The following is a 14,247-nucleotide window of genomic DNA, read 5'->3' on the forward strand; positions in this document are numbered from 1 at the left end:
TGGGAAGTGTTTGTTCTATCATCTTTTCAACAAAGCCACAGGGAAAGGCTTTTCAGAGACTCTCAGAGATGTCCTAAGCAGAGCACTACAATTATTCCAATCATTAACAACAATCCATCTTTATTCCCAATCAGCAGCAGTGAGCACAGGAGCTCCAGAGCCAAGGCTGTGATGCAGGCAAAAGCAGGAAACCATGGAATAGTTTGGGTTGGAAAGTACAGAAAGTTAGAGAACATGCACTTCCAACCCCCCTGCCATGGGCAGGGAACTTTCCACTGGAATAAAATCAAGCCCTTTGTGTCCTGGAGGGTAAAAAGCCACTGCACCACTGGGAGAGCACAGAGGGCAACTTAGCTGGGTGCTCACTGTGCCCAAAGCAATTCCAACTGCCACCCATAAAATGAGTTCAGTGCACTTACCTCTTCCTTCTTCTTGGGGTCTGACATGGGGTTTCTGAAGAGGGGGGAGTCTCCAAAGGGTGAGTAGGCCAGGCTGTTGAGGTGCTGCTGGAGGACAGCTTGCTGGGCTGCAGAGGCGTTGGGGTCTGTCAGAGCTACAAAAGGAGCAGCATTTTAGTCTTTGAGCTTTGGGGGCAAAACCAGGGCAGGCAGAAACACAGCAGCTCTCTGAGGATCAAATTCAGCGTGTGCAACCTTATTCACTGAGCTCTCATGGATGAAAAGCTGAAGGCACAGAGAGCTACAGAGCAGGGGAAAGAGCCTGGCCTGCCAGAATATTCAACTAATCTAGCTGGCTTCTGAAAGGGTGTGCAGGGAAAATATTTCATGCAGAATTTTTATATTACTGCTACACAACCACACAGGTCTAGAGTCCCCTCCAATGAATTTTAGATCTTGAAGCATTTCATTTTAATTCCTGTTAAAATGCTCTAAGACTTCACCCCATGAAACATTCAAGCCACCAAAAGCAGCTTAATTCTAATTCCAACAAAACCAGGGTGGATGTGGGCCTTCCTGAAGAGCAACAAAACCACTCTCAGAACAACAGCTTACTCTCAGGGTCTGCAGGAAGTCAGGAAGAGAGCTGGAGACAACTGGGTCTTATTTTTATCCCAATGGCACAGCATTGTTGTTAATAAAGGCCCTCTAGGCCTCTCCTATCTGGAAATACTGAAAAAGCCAACACTGCACTTCCCTTACTTTTTTTTCATGGACACCTATTCTTGGCGCCCCAAATCCAGTAATGGGAAATGCTACTAATCTTGAAGACAAAACTCAAAAATAGGTGCAATTATTGGATGTGGAAAGCATTTGGAATTCCTTCAGAAATATACATATAATTATACATATACAGCAACAAAAGTGTGATAAACATGGTCTGCCCTGCAACTGAGGACAGAAGTGGCCTCAAGGAGATGTTCTGTCCTTCCAAACCCTTTGGGAGGGGTGTGCTCCTGTGTTCAGGCAGCAGGGTGATGGACACTCACCTACAGCAGGCTGAGGGGCCCCGAAGCCCAGGGTAGCCGTGGATGTGTTGAATCCTGGGGCTCCAAATGCTCCCGTTCCCAGTGTTCCCCCCAGCTTTGGCTGGGTGTTTCCAAACAGGGACGTCTGTCCTGCCCCCAGAGCTGTGACACGAGAGGTGACTGTCACTTACCACAGGACTGTGACAAGTTTACGAGCACAACAAGCAGTCAATTCCTTATCAAACTGCAGAAAATGCTCTCCGTGCCCATGGATGCTGCAGGCACTCCAGCCTTGTGATCAGAGCAGAGGCTCTGAGCACAGAGGACCTCACCAGTCCCACCAGTGTAACCAGTGCTGCCCAGTTTCCACCAGGTCACTTGGCACCGTGCTAAGAAGCTCCCCTTGGAGCTGCCTTGAAGCTAAAACATGCCCAGCCTTTCCTAACTCAGTTACAGGCCATAGCCAGGCTGGACCAGCCTGAGGGCTGAAGCTGCCCAGGAATGAGCTGGGAAACTGCTTACCTGTTCCAAAGCCTGTTCCAAGTCCAGTGCCCAGAGTCCCAGTCGCAGGCTTATTTCCAAACAAGCTGTTTCCAGCAGTGTTGGCACCAAAACCTTCAACAACAGAACAAGCAGCTCATCAGAGATGAAATTAAAACCATGTATTTAAATAAATAAGCATCACAGGGTTGAAGAGCCCTGCCACAGTCAAAATCAAACTTCTCACTCTTTCTAGCAGCAGATTAAACTGACAATCAGCAAGGAGGGACTTCACTGGTAATAAACACATTTTAGTTATAAATACAGCATTAAAGCAGCACGGAAAAAGCTGGTCTGCCTTCTTAAGCTTTTCAGTTTGTAACAAACTTCAAAGTTTCCCTGAAAGGCAGAGCTGACATGATGCTGCTGTACCTGGCAATAGAGTAAAATGTGCTGCCGTTTTTTGAGTGCCTGGAGGGAACAAACCTCATTTCATCCTGTTTATACCACACACTGATTTCTCTGACCCTCACCACAGAGCAGGTGAGAACTCAGATCTGCACAGTTCAAGGGCACAGCTGCAGCAAGGCCACCCCAAATCTGTCATGAGCTCAATTCTACTGCAGATGCTGACCCCATCCCATGCTTGATTAGTACACAAAGCCAGGATTAAACTGAAAAACTGTAGGTTTGCACCAAACCCCTTGGGATCCAGCTCCATTCCTCCTATAAACTGCTACAGGCAACCCAAAATCACACACTGCAAAGGCTGGACTCCACCAAACAGTGCCAGCACACTGGTGGGGCCGTGGAGATCCTGACCAGCAGAACAAGAACTTGAACGCAGCTTTCACACCCCTGGGAGGCTTGCCCAGGACTGCTCACCACAGTCAAACCCTGCTTGCCAAGGTGCTGCCCTGGTTCAGAGCACGGAGCACTGCACAGAGCTTGACTTGGGAAGGACCTAAAAGATCATCCAGTAACCCTTGAGTTCTTCCCTGTCTGTCCTGGCAGGCTGGCACAGCAGGCTAAAGGCACTGCCTTTAAATAACCAACCCAAAACAGCACTGCAGGAAAGGGGTGGCAGGATCCAACCCCCTCCTCCTCACTCGCAGAGACAGTTCTGTTGCTCTGAAATCCGGAATTAAAAAGGCAGAAGAGATTTTGGAGTCCCATGAAAGCAGCAGCCACTCCCTTCAGCCATCCCTACACATTGCTCCTGCTCAGTCACACACTCACCCAACATCAGTTCTCATATCAGAGGCTGCCAAGAACACACCACCAGCTCCTCAGGACTCTGGTCCTTCACACCACCAAGGACCACAAGAGCCACCAGCTAAACTGGAGCTGATTGCTTTCACCTTCACTGCAGTGCAGGATCTCCTGACACCTGCCCGAGCCCAGGGATCACTGGTTTTACCCCCATTCTCCCAGTGCTGCTGTACCATCGCAGGGTGTTCACAGCCTCCTAACAAACCCCTCTGCTCCCTGAATCTTTCATTTCAGGAGTTTTAAACCACAGAATTACAAAATGGTTGGAGTTAGAAGGGACCTGTGAGACGACCCAGCCCAGCCCCCTGCACGGGTTTCCCTCACGGATCCAGGGGATTCCCCATGGATTGATGGATCCCCTCTCAGCCTTCCCTTCTCCAGACTGGCCAGGCCCAGCTCTCAGTCTCTCCTCACCAGAGGTGCTCCAGACCCCAAATCATCCCTGTGGCCTTCCCTGGACCCTCTCCAGTAGCTCCTGGTGTTCCTTGAACTGTGGAGCCCAGAACTGAACAGGACGCTCTGAATGAGCCTCCCTGGAGCTGAGCAGAGGGGCAGGATCCCCTCCCCTCCCTGCTGGGAATGCCCTTCCCAATGCTCCCCCGGATCCCAGGAGCTCTCCTGGCCATCACAGGCTGAAAATTCCCTTAAGAGCTCACCAAAAGAGTGGCACTTGACCATCTACTTCCCGAGTCAGGGAGCCCACCAAGAGCAAAGGCACAATCCAGCACACGTCCCTGCGGCAGGGCCGTCGCTCACCTGACAATTCCAACACTACAATACTTAGCACATGCTCTCTGCAGTGTGTGGTACACACAGGACAGCTTCAATGATTGAAACCCCACTTTCTTTCCCTGTCCCCAAACTGCAAGGGTTTGTAGGGGTTCAAACTCAGAGCAGGTTTGTTACCAAAGAGGCCCCCTCCTGTGGTGGTACCGAACGAGGGAGCGCTGGTTGTGGTGGTTCCAAATCCAGCAGGCTTGTTCCCAAACAGGGTCTGAAAGGAAAAGAACAGCAATTTGGGAACCTGGGATGCTGACAGCACAGGAATTGTATCGTGTTTGGCTGCAGGCAAGGAAACAGAACTAACGCCAAGCACAGCTGAGCCCCCCTGCCCTTCCTCCCATAAGTAGGGGTTATCCCAAGCCACCTGCAAGACCCCCCAAAAGCAGCTGTTAGGGTCAGACTCAAGGGGCTTAAGGGACTTTTCCAGTCTCAGTGATCCTGTGATTTTTGCTCCACCACATCCAAAATGACTGAGTATCAAAAATCAAGGTTGGTTTTGGTCCATCACAACTTACAACCTGTATTTCCAACCCTACGCTGAGGCACCCCCAGGCACTGCAAACCTCAGTATCTCCTGCTGCTTTCATCACTCCACACATCACTCGTTAAAAAAATGACTCTCCTACACCTGTTTATCCTCCAGTTTACAGCAAACCACCTGACTTTTCTCGGACATGATAATTCCTAAGCTAACACAACTTCTGTGAAGGTCAGCACCCCAGAACAGGGCTCTGCTTGGATTTCTCTCTTTATCACAAAGGCACAGACATACCGAACCACCAACCCCAAATCCTGTGTTGGCTTGTCCAAAAAGGCCAGTTCCCGTTCCAAATCCAGTCCCAGCATTTGTATTGGCAGCTGTCCCAAAAAGGCCTCCAGGCTGTGAGGGCTGGGTGACCCCAAAGAGACCCTACAAACAGGAACCAGGTTAAGGTAACGCTCCCAGGCTTTTCCAAGTCCAGCACTGACAACAGATCCAACACACAAAATCAGGCAATAAAACAACGCTACATTTGCCCTCGTGCTGGGGGAAGAGAAGGGGTGAAGAGCATTCCAGAAGCTTTAGTTCCCCTCCAAGAAATTAGTTACTAAAAAGAAATTAAAAAAAGCCGAAAAAACTTACACTCCACGATTTAAAGGATATTGGAATCTCCTCATCACTTTGAGCAAGGGAGATGGAAAAGAAACATTTCACAGGGTTTTCTGGGACAAGTCAACAAATTCACAAAGAACTCGGGATATCTGGAGCCAAAGCCTCTAGTTACACACGTTACAACTACAGTCACAAAAGCCCACAAATGCTGCTCATTTGTCACCAGAAAGCTCAGGACTCGAATTCCCATAGAAGGTTCATCAGGGAATGACATTATCTGTGTGAGAATGATCGGAAGCGCAGGAGCTGCTAGAGAGCAGCTGCTTGAGGAGGTGAGGGGGAACACGATTTGTGAACAGCTGACTGTTGCTGTCTGCCAGGAACTAAGCTGACTGCCAGGAGGTTCCTCACTCCAGGGCAGCCCTCAGAGCTCAGCATCCTGCTTTTACCACACTGCAGTGGAGTCTGAGGAACATCCCAATCCTGCAGGCCCCGTTCCCAGCCCTCTTACCATGGTGTTGGTGTTGGGCTGGCCCAGGGTGCTGGTGCCCCCGAAGGAGAAGCCGGTGTTCTGCGTGGTGGTGGCCTGGCCGAAGGGTTTGTTGAACAGACTCGTGGTCTGCGACTGCTGCCCAAAGAGGCCCCCGGTGGTGCCGGTGCCAAAGCCGGTCGTACCTGGGACACCAACAGGAGTTAGAGACCAGATCCAGCAGATCCCACATTCACACAGGAAAAAAGGACACAGAATATCCTGAGTGGGAATGAACCCCCAGGGATCCCCCAGTGCCCCCCTGCCCTGCCCAGACCCCCCAACAAGCCAAGCCTGGGCATCCCTGGATGCTCCTGGAGCTCTGGCAGCCTCGGGGCCGTGCCCATTCCCTGGGGAGCCTGGGCAGTGCCAGCAGCCTCTGGGGAAAGAAGAGCCTTGCCCTGGTCTCCAGCCTGAGCCTGCCCTGGCCCAGCTCCAGACGCTCCCTGGGTCCCACCTCTGCTCATCCAACAATCACTTCCATTCCTACAGCCTGGGGGATTTGGATCTGTTTACAGTCAAATTCCACAAACACTTTCCATTATTAGGAAAAAACCCTTCCCCATGAGGATGGACAGGCCCTGGCACAGGGTGCCCAGAGCAGCTAGGGCTGCCCCTGGATCCCTGGCAGTGCCCAAGGCCAGGCTGGACATTGGGAGCTCCTGGGACAGTGGGAGGTGTCCCTGCCATGGCAGGGGTGAAACTGGGTGAGCTTCAACGTCCCTTCTAACCTAAACCATTCTGGGATTTTATGATCTATTTTTGTTTCAGCCTGCACTGAAACCTAATAAAAATCCAATTGTTGTTTGAATTTTCCCAAGCAAAAGTAAGAAAACAGATTCCTGTGACAAGGAGCTCTACCAGTGAATGTTGGCAATAAAACCAGCACAACTCTGAGCTCACAGCAGTGTTTCAACGTTTTGCATCACAGAATTTTAAATGGTTTAACAGAATATTTGCACATGCACTCACAGGAAGGCCAGGGCCAGCAGTACTTACTGGTTCCAAAAGCAGTTTTATTCTGTCCATAGGAAAAGCCTGTATTGGTAGTGGAAGAGCCAAAAAGTCCTGTGGCTGTGCTGGAGGTGGCAGTGGAAGAGCCAAACAAGCCAGCAGTGGCTCCTGCTCCAACAGGATTTGTGGGCCCTTTTCTATTTGCCTGGTAGTCTTCCAAGCGGAGTTCCTAGAGGAAAATCCAGCTCTTTTTACACAGGACAAGGGCAGGCAAGTGTCCTTACCACACTCACACAGCACCCAATCTGCACCAAGGTGAAGGCTCAAGAAAAGCTGCAATATCCACATTTTTAAAAATAAGGACACCAAACCTGAACTTAGGTCTATGTTTGGGCTTCAATCTGACTTCCCAGAGCTCTTCCAGATCTTTTTATAAGCCATCTGTTTTGAAGGGTCAGACAAACCACCCCAAATGGGAAGGCCTCAGGTTGAATGCTTGGGAACACTAGTTTATAACAAACAACAGAGCTCTGTCTGAGATCCTGCTGTTTCCTCAGCAGAGGAGGGCTGTTCCCAACAGGATCTCATGTCCTTCTGACAAGATGGAATTTCAGCTCATCCAGACCTGCATTAACATTTAAACCCAACTGCAATTAAGGTGGCGTTGCATCAAGTGCTTTACTTTACAACACCCCGTGTGTGATGCAGATCTTGGAGGTCATTAATATTTTCCCATTAATCAGCACAGACAGTAAGTGTGGCCCAGAAAGGCCCAGGCTAAGGCTGTGTGCCTCCTGCACTGACCTCGAGGGACTTGCTCTCGTACTCCTTCATGGCAGTGATGCACTGGTGCTTGGTGTTGATGTTGGTGCTGACGCCGGATTTCACCATGGTGTCGGTGCCGGTCGGGGGCTGCCAGGAAGGGAGGAAGGGCCAGGTTAAAATCCAGAGAGACTTGGGGGAACACAGCCACAACTCCCTGCAAATCCTGGGAAATCCTACACCTAAGCACAGAGCTGAGGCTCTGGGTGATGCTCTGCTCAGTAAGACCTCACCTGCAGAGCCTCCAGCCCTGGGGCCCAAGAGCAGGAGGATGTGGAGCTCTAGGAACAAGTCCAGAGGAACCACAGAGCTGCTCCAGGGCTGGAACCCTCTGGAGCCAGGCTGGGAGAGCTGGGGGTGCTCCCCTGGAGAGGGACTGGGGCCAAGGGCTGCAGGGCCAGGAGCCAGGGAATGGCTGCCAGTGGCAGAGGGCAGGGCTGGATCTTGGGATCTTGGGCAGGAATTGTTCCCTGGCAGGGTGGGCAGGGGCTGGGATGGAATTGCCAGAGCAGCTGGGGCTGCCCCTGGATCCCTGGCAGTGCCCAAGGCCAGGCTGGACATTGGGAGCTCCTGGGACAGTGGGAGGTGTCCCTGCCATGGCAGGGCTGGGAATGGGTGGGATTTGAGGTCCCTCCCAGCCCAAACCTTGTGTGATTTCACAGCTTTATAATTCCATCATTGTCTGTACAGCTGAGGCCTCACCCAGGTGTGTTCAATGATGATCAACAGTGGAATTTGCCCCAGGAACACTCAAAACAACTCCCAGCGATTCTGCTTTTGGTTCCACTTTAAAAGCAGTTTACCTCAGTTTCTGACACAAATCCTGGAGCTCTGCACAGATTTCACTTTTTTAACAGTGATACGGAAGTACAAATCAGCAGCACTGCAAGAGCCCAGGCAGCACCACTGCTCTACCCCCAAAGCCTCAGTCTTACATCAGCTCAGTCGGGAAATGAAGAGGGATGAGAGCTGCCTGAACAAGTTTTTTGGGAAAGGAGTCCCTCTTCCAGCAGGCCCCAGTTAGCCCAGTTCCTCCAAGCCTCTCTGCTGGGCCACCCTCCAGGTCCAACTGCCACACAACTTGATAGCAGTTACTGAATCCTGTCTTAAAGGGGACTCGTCCAGAGGAAGCAGGACACCACTGCTCTCCTTCCAGGTCCCATTCCCAAAGCCAGCCTGCCTCAGGAGAGCTCTGCTGATTCCGACCCATCCCTAGATGTCTCCAAACCTTACTGATGCCAGCATTTGCCCAGGATCACCTTGAACTCCACAGCACTTCCTGGGAAGGCTCAGCTTTAGGAGTTCCTGTACTCCTTCAGCATTAGCACAGCTCTAAACCCAGCAAGCCTCAAACTCTACAGCGTTGAGAAGGGATGTTTCCAAATAATTTCACAACACTTGCACTTCAACTCCTATTTTCATCTCAGTGACCAAGACATCACACAAAAAACTGCAAAATTGAATACTTCCCACAGTGATTAAGAAGAAAAAGCAGAACTTACATTAAATTTAATAGTGGTGCCAGTTGGAGCAGCAGTAAAGCTGGTTGGGCCGAAGAGAGAGCCAGATGTGCTCCCAAAGGGGTTGGAAGTGGTGTTGGTGGTCCCAAAGAGCCCTCCACTGCTGGTGCTCGTACCAAAGTCTGAATAAAGCATAAAAACATCACAACATCAGTATTAAAAAAAACCCAAAAATATAAAACTTAAACCCTAATACTTGATTCAAATTAGAAACTGGTTTGAAAATGGGAAAAACAGTTGGGAAAAATAATTTAACAGCAAAGCTGGAAACTGATGGTGCTGCTAGTGCAGTTCTCTGCTGCAGAAGTGCCCCTAACTCAGAAACACCAGACAAACCACAGCAGTCAGTTTCCTTCTACTACTGACAAGCAGGAAGAAATTAATACAATCATTTTATAATAAAGAGAATCAGTGAGGCTCATTTTCTCTTTTCAGAAGGTGCTGCGAACAGTTGCTTTTGCCTCATGCAATTACAGAAGAGTTTAACAGCGCTCCCTGTCTCCTCCTGCCACAGACAAAACCAACTGTAACTGCTCTGCCACAAAATAAAAACCTAAAATCAAACAGTACTAAAAGAGATTTCAGGATAAAAAACTCCAGTCAACTGCCTTTGGCAATTTAATTTAAAATTTAGGGCTGGCATCACAGCAACAGATTCAGGAGCATGTGGGCTCCCCCCTGGCTCTGTGGGCACAGGGATGCCACTGTATCCCTCAGGAGAAACCCCCTGGCCCCACCCTGACCCCTGCCCCAGCCCCCAGGTACACTCCCACTGCTCTCCCACCCAACAGCAGAGGGGCTGTCCCACTCACTTCCAAAACCAGCTGGTTTGTTCTGTGCAAAGGCATTATTCTGGGATGAGAAGAGGCTTCCACCAGTGCTGGTGGTTCCAAAGAGGCTGTTTGACGTTCCAGTGGACGTTCCAAACCCGAAGCCAGTGCTGGTGGAGGAGGTGGCTGGCTGGTTGAATGTGGTTGAGCCAAACAACCCTCCTGCAGACAGAAACAGGCTGTTAATCCTTCACAACCTCCTCTGCTTGGGGGCTTGGACGGGTTCTTGTTCTGGGCTTGGGAGGGTGTTTGGTTATTTTTTGTTGGGGATTGCCTGGTTTGGTTTGGTGGTGGTTTTTCCCTCTGTCCCCTGGGCAGTACCTGGCTTTGTCTGCGTGCTCCCAAAGAGGCTGCCCGTGGTGTTGTTGGAGCCGAAGGCCGATGTCCCGAAGGCTCCTCCGCTGCTCGTACCAAAGCCGGCATCTGCAAGCAGAGCCCAGCAAGCCCCCTCAGGCTGCAGCTCCACAAACACCCCTCAAACACACAGCTCTTCTTTCCAAGCCCTCCCAACAAACCCAGCACTGATCTGTTCCAGCCCCAGAAAACCCCAGAGACACCACCTTCCCTAAGCACTGCATTCCTACAGAAGGAAGTTTCCACAGCAGACATGGAATCCTGGTTGTCTGCCCAAACTTTAAGCTTGGTTAGGGGTGAAGCCTCAGGCTCCTGAACCTCATCCAAGCCAGCTGGAGCACCCAGCAGCTCCCTAATTCCATCCCATGAGGGACCATCCATCTCCATGGGATTCCCTGAGCTGCACTTAGGAACAGGCACCTCATTCAAAACCACCTTAGATATTTTACTTACTTTGCCCAAAAGTTGAAGTTGTGCCAAAGCCGGTGCTGCCTCCGAATGGAGTTCCAAAGGATTTGTTAAACATTTTCAGGATATATCAGGTTTCCTTCCTAGACCTGGAAAGCAGAATTGGGGTTTTATTGAAAGCTGATTTTCCATCTCCCTCACTGCCGAGGGCAGCAATCCCACTGGAATCCATCAGCACCATGGCACTGTGTGATTCCAAACCCTGCCAGAACCCCAGGGGGTCAAGGGCACCAACACTGCAGTGACACTGCAGCTGAGGAGCTGTCACTAAACATCACCATCCCGAAAATTGTCACCCTTAATTATGGCTGCAGTTCCTGCCCATCTCAGCCTGTGTCCCACAGCAATCCTGGGGGTTTCCAGGACTGCTTTTCCTCTTCCACCCTCTTTGCCAACTGCTTCAGACAGGACAGAGGAGAATGCACTGTACAGGGATTACAGGAATCCACCCTCCCTCTGCTCCCCACTTCTGCACTTCCAAGCAGCTGCTGTTCCAGGGAGTTCTGCTGGGCCCAATTCCCCTTCCAACCCCATGGTTTAATTACAGCACATTCCCTGCTGCCTCTGCTCAACCTCCTCCCCGAGCACAAACAGGTACAAACTCTGCTCCAACCCTCTCAGTTTGTCAACAAACCCAGCACAATCCCCACAGCTCCTCAGGTGCACTATCAGGGAGTTGTGGGGTGTTTTCCTACAGCTTCACCACTGAAAATTACAGATTAGCCAAAACCGTGTCAGATTAACAAAAAAAGACAGTACTACCCCAAAAAAAGTTTACATTATCCCCCAAATGGCAGTACTATAACAAAAAAAAAAACCAAAACACCAAACTAGAACTAAAAAACCAAAATGCCATATTAACCCAAAAAAGCCATATTAGCCAAAAAATGCTGATATTAAAAAAGCCAGTGTTACCCCCCAAAATGCTATGTTAGCCAAAAATAACAGGTGTAATAATCCAAGAAAAAGCATATTAGCCAGAAGAAAATGACAATACTAATCAGAAAAAAATATGCATTACTAGAAGAATGTTCTAGTAACAAAAAAAATGCTAGTATTACCCCACCTGCTCCATATTCAGCAGGAAATGAAGGAATTCCCCCACATTCCCAGGTACTCCAGGCAAAGCACCGCAGAACTAAGAACATGAGCAATCCAAGAATGGCCCACACCAGGAAAATTCCCAAAGCCAACAATTCCAGTTAAAGCCAAAGCTGCCCTTCCCCTGTGCCCAGGTTTGGCAGCTCCCTTCACCTCCTCCCAGCCAAGGCAAGCACAGAGGGACTGGGCGCTGCCCAGCACAGCCTCCCGCAGGGAAATCTCCACATCCATCTGCCCATCCTGGAAACTCAAGTGTTTGTTTCCCTAGCACCAACAGCACTTTCTGGGAGTAGCCAAATCCAGACTGGGAGCAGCCACAGCCTTCCATCATCCCTGAACAGCCGGAGACTAAATCAGCCCAGATCAACCAGCCCAATCCCACACTTCCCTGACAGAAGAACTAAAAAGATGATTTCTGTCACCTCCAACTACTCCAACAAACACACACCACAATGTTGAAGTGTTAAGGGTCTGCACATTTCCACAGGCAAATCCTTACAGGCTTCATTAGTCAAAGAAGGAAGAGGAACTTCAGTGAAATGATCCTGGTAAAAGCTTTACTGACAAACTCTCAAAGCTCCCCAAGCTGTGAGAACTCCTGGGAGAGCTCCTCTGGCACTGGGTAACCCGGCCCCCTGAGCTCTCATCACCATCTCCCATGGAATCCCAGGGGCTGGAAAAGCCCTCCCAGCCCATGGAGTCCCAGCTGTGCCCGATGCCCACCTTGTCCCCAGCCCAGAGCCCTGAGTGCCACGTCCAGCCCTTCCTTGGGCACCTCCAGGGATGGGCACTGCAAAGCTCCCTGGGCAGCCCCTGCCAAGGCCTGAGCTCCCTTTCCATGGGCAAATTCCTGCTGCTGTCCACCCTGAGCCTCCTGTTAGGGAGTTATGAAGAGTGGAAAGGTGCACCCTGCACATCTTTTTCTCCAGGCTGACCCCCACAGCTCCCTCTCTACTAGGACCTGCTCCCAAACACACCTCTTCACTCCTATAAAGTATTGTCAGCAGTCTCCCCTTGCCCCAGTGCAAGTCTCCCTTTCAGGCTAGATAAAAATCACCTGTGCTTTCCAGCTGTCCAGTGTTGGGACTTTCAGCTTTATCTGCAAATTCACAAGACCCTCATTTTCCATGGTTCCTCTTTTCTAAGCCACTGCTCTGAGATCACTAAACGTCAAACTCTACCTAAGAAGAAACCTGAGAAATTATTTTCAGAGAAAAAACAAGTTATGGAAAGATTCCCCCTCCCACACCGTGCATTTTGCTGCACTTCACACACACCCGTCCTTCCCTGAACCTCGAGAGCTGTGTCCAGTTCTGGCTCCTCAGAGAAAGAGAAACCTGGAGGGGCTGGAGGAGAGCTGGGAAGGGTCTGGAGCCCCAGGAGGGGCTGAGGGAGCTGGGAAAGGGGCTCAGCCTGGAGCAAAGGAGGCTCAGGGGGCCCTTGTGGCTCTGCACAAGTCCCTGGCAGGAGGGGACAGCCGGGGGGGTCGGGCTCTGCTGCCAGGGAACAGGGACAGGAGGAGAGGGAACGGCCTCAGGCTGGGCCAGGGGAGGCTCAGGGTGGACAGCAGCAGGAATTTGCCCATGGAAAGGGAGCTCAGGCCTTGGCAGGGGCTGCCCAGGGAGCTTTGCAGTGCCCATCCCTGGAGGTGCCCAAGGAAGGGCTGGACGTGGCACTCAGGGCTCTGGGCTGGGGACAAGGTGGGCATCGGGCACAGCTGGGACTCCATGGGCTGCGAGGGCTTTTCCAGCCTCAGGGATTTTGGGATTGTGTGAACTCAAGAGCTGGACCAGAATTAGCAAAACTCGAGTTTTACGCAAACATCCCTCTCCCCACTCGCTGAGGAAGGACCCTTCGCGCCAAAGGGCTCCAGTTGAAGTTTAACAGGAACAGCACAAAATGCCCCTAAGACCACCCAAAGAAACCCACATCATCAACATAACTTTCAGTCACATGTAACCAACATAACTTTAAACTCCAACTGATTAACATGGCAGTAAATAACTCCCGGCCCCGGAGACAGCCGGGCCGTTACCCGCATTCAGAGACGCGTATCCCCCGTGGAAAACACCCGGAATCTCCAACCGGACCCACACCGGGACAACCAAAAAGGCCTAAAAACTCCCCAAAGCGGGCAGATACTCCGGAGAGAGCCGGGCTGCCGAGAAATCCCACCCACTCACGGCCTTCCGCTTCCCTCCGGCCCCTCCTCCGTCCCGGGGCCTCCCCGCGCCCCCCCCACCCCGGGACCACCCGGTCTCCCGGCATAAAAGGCCCGGCGGCGGCGCCACAACCGTGCCGAGCAGGGCAGGGTGGCCAGGCCGCGGTGCTCACCGCAGGTGGCAGGAAGGGCAGCCCTAGCAGGCCGCGGTGCTCGCCGCAGGTGCCGGGAAGCGCCGCTCGGAGCGGCCGGGCCGGGTCGGGCCCGCGGTGCCGCCGCCGCCTCACGGGGCCGCAGCTGCGTCACAGCCCGCGCGCGCACTCCCGGCCTCCCCCGCGCGCCGCCTCGGCCCCGCCCCGCCCGCCGTGCTTCCGCCTCCCATTGGCCGCGCCCCCCGTCCCTCGCCCTCAGGTCAACGCTGATTGGGCTAGCGGCACAGCGCACGGAGCGCCCA

The 14,247-nt window shown here is 51.8% G+C and overlaps 1 protein-coding gene across 4 annotated transcripts in view; it reads right to left on the minus strand.

Annotated features, from left to right (window-relative positions):
* The window catches only part of NUP98 (nucleoporin 98 and 96 precursor), a 33,518-nt gene extending 19,416 nt beyond the window's left edge, over positions 1-14,102 (minus strand). Inside the window, exons 1-13 of one of the 4 annotated variants that reach the window (XM_088068257.1) lie at positions 13,967-14,102; positions 10,517-10,620; positions 10,031-10,132; positions 9,692-9,871; positions 8,862-9,001; positions 7,342-7,449; positions 6,583-6,766; positions 5,566-5,729; positions 4,734-4,871; positions 4,085-4,172; positions 1,949-2,041; positions 1,448-1,588; positions 420-553 (exon numbers count right to left, since the gene is read on the minus strand). In XM_088068257.1, coding sequence (XP_087924383.1) covers positions 420-553; positions 1,448-1,588; positions 1,949-2,041; positions 4,085-4,172; positions 4,734-4,871; positions 5,566-5,729; positions 6,583-6,766; positions 7,342-7,449; positions 8,862-9,001; positions 9,692-9,871; positions 10,031-10,132; positions 10,517-10,589 — 1,545 coding nt within the window. In that variant the 5' untranslated portion in view covers positions 10,590-10,620; positions 13,967-14,102. Of the gene's footprint in view, positions 1-419; positions 554-1,447; positions 1,589-1,948; positions 2,042-4,084; positions 4,173-4,733; positions 4,872-5,565; positions 5,730-6,582; positions 6,767-7,341; positions 7,450-8,861; positions 9,002-9,691; positions 9,872-10,030; positions 10,133-10,516; positions 10,621-12,689; positions 12,738-13,966 lie in introns of those variants that run through there. The other 3 variants (XM_088068263.1, XM_088068267.1, XM_088068272.1) reach the window with 3 other exon arrangements.
* Positions 14,103-14,247: the final 145 nt, after the last annotated feature.

The sequence above is a fragment of the Pseudopodoces humilis genome, chromosome 2, assembly GCF_049639895.1.
Source record: "Pseudopodoces humilis isolate 2021_Gansu_Grassland_sample_001 chromosome 2, ASM4963989v1, whole genome shotgun sequence".
Classification (NCBI taxonomy): Eukaryota; Metazoa; Chordata; class Aves; order Passeriformes; family Paridae; genus Pseudopodoces; species Pseudopodoces humilis.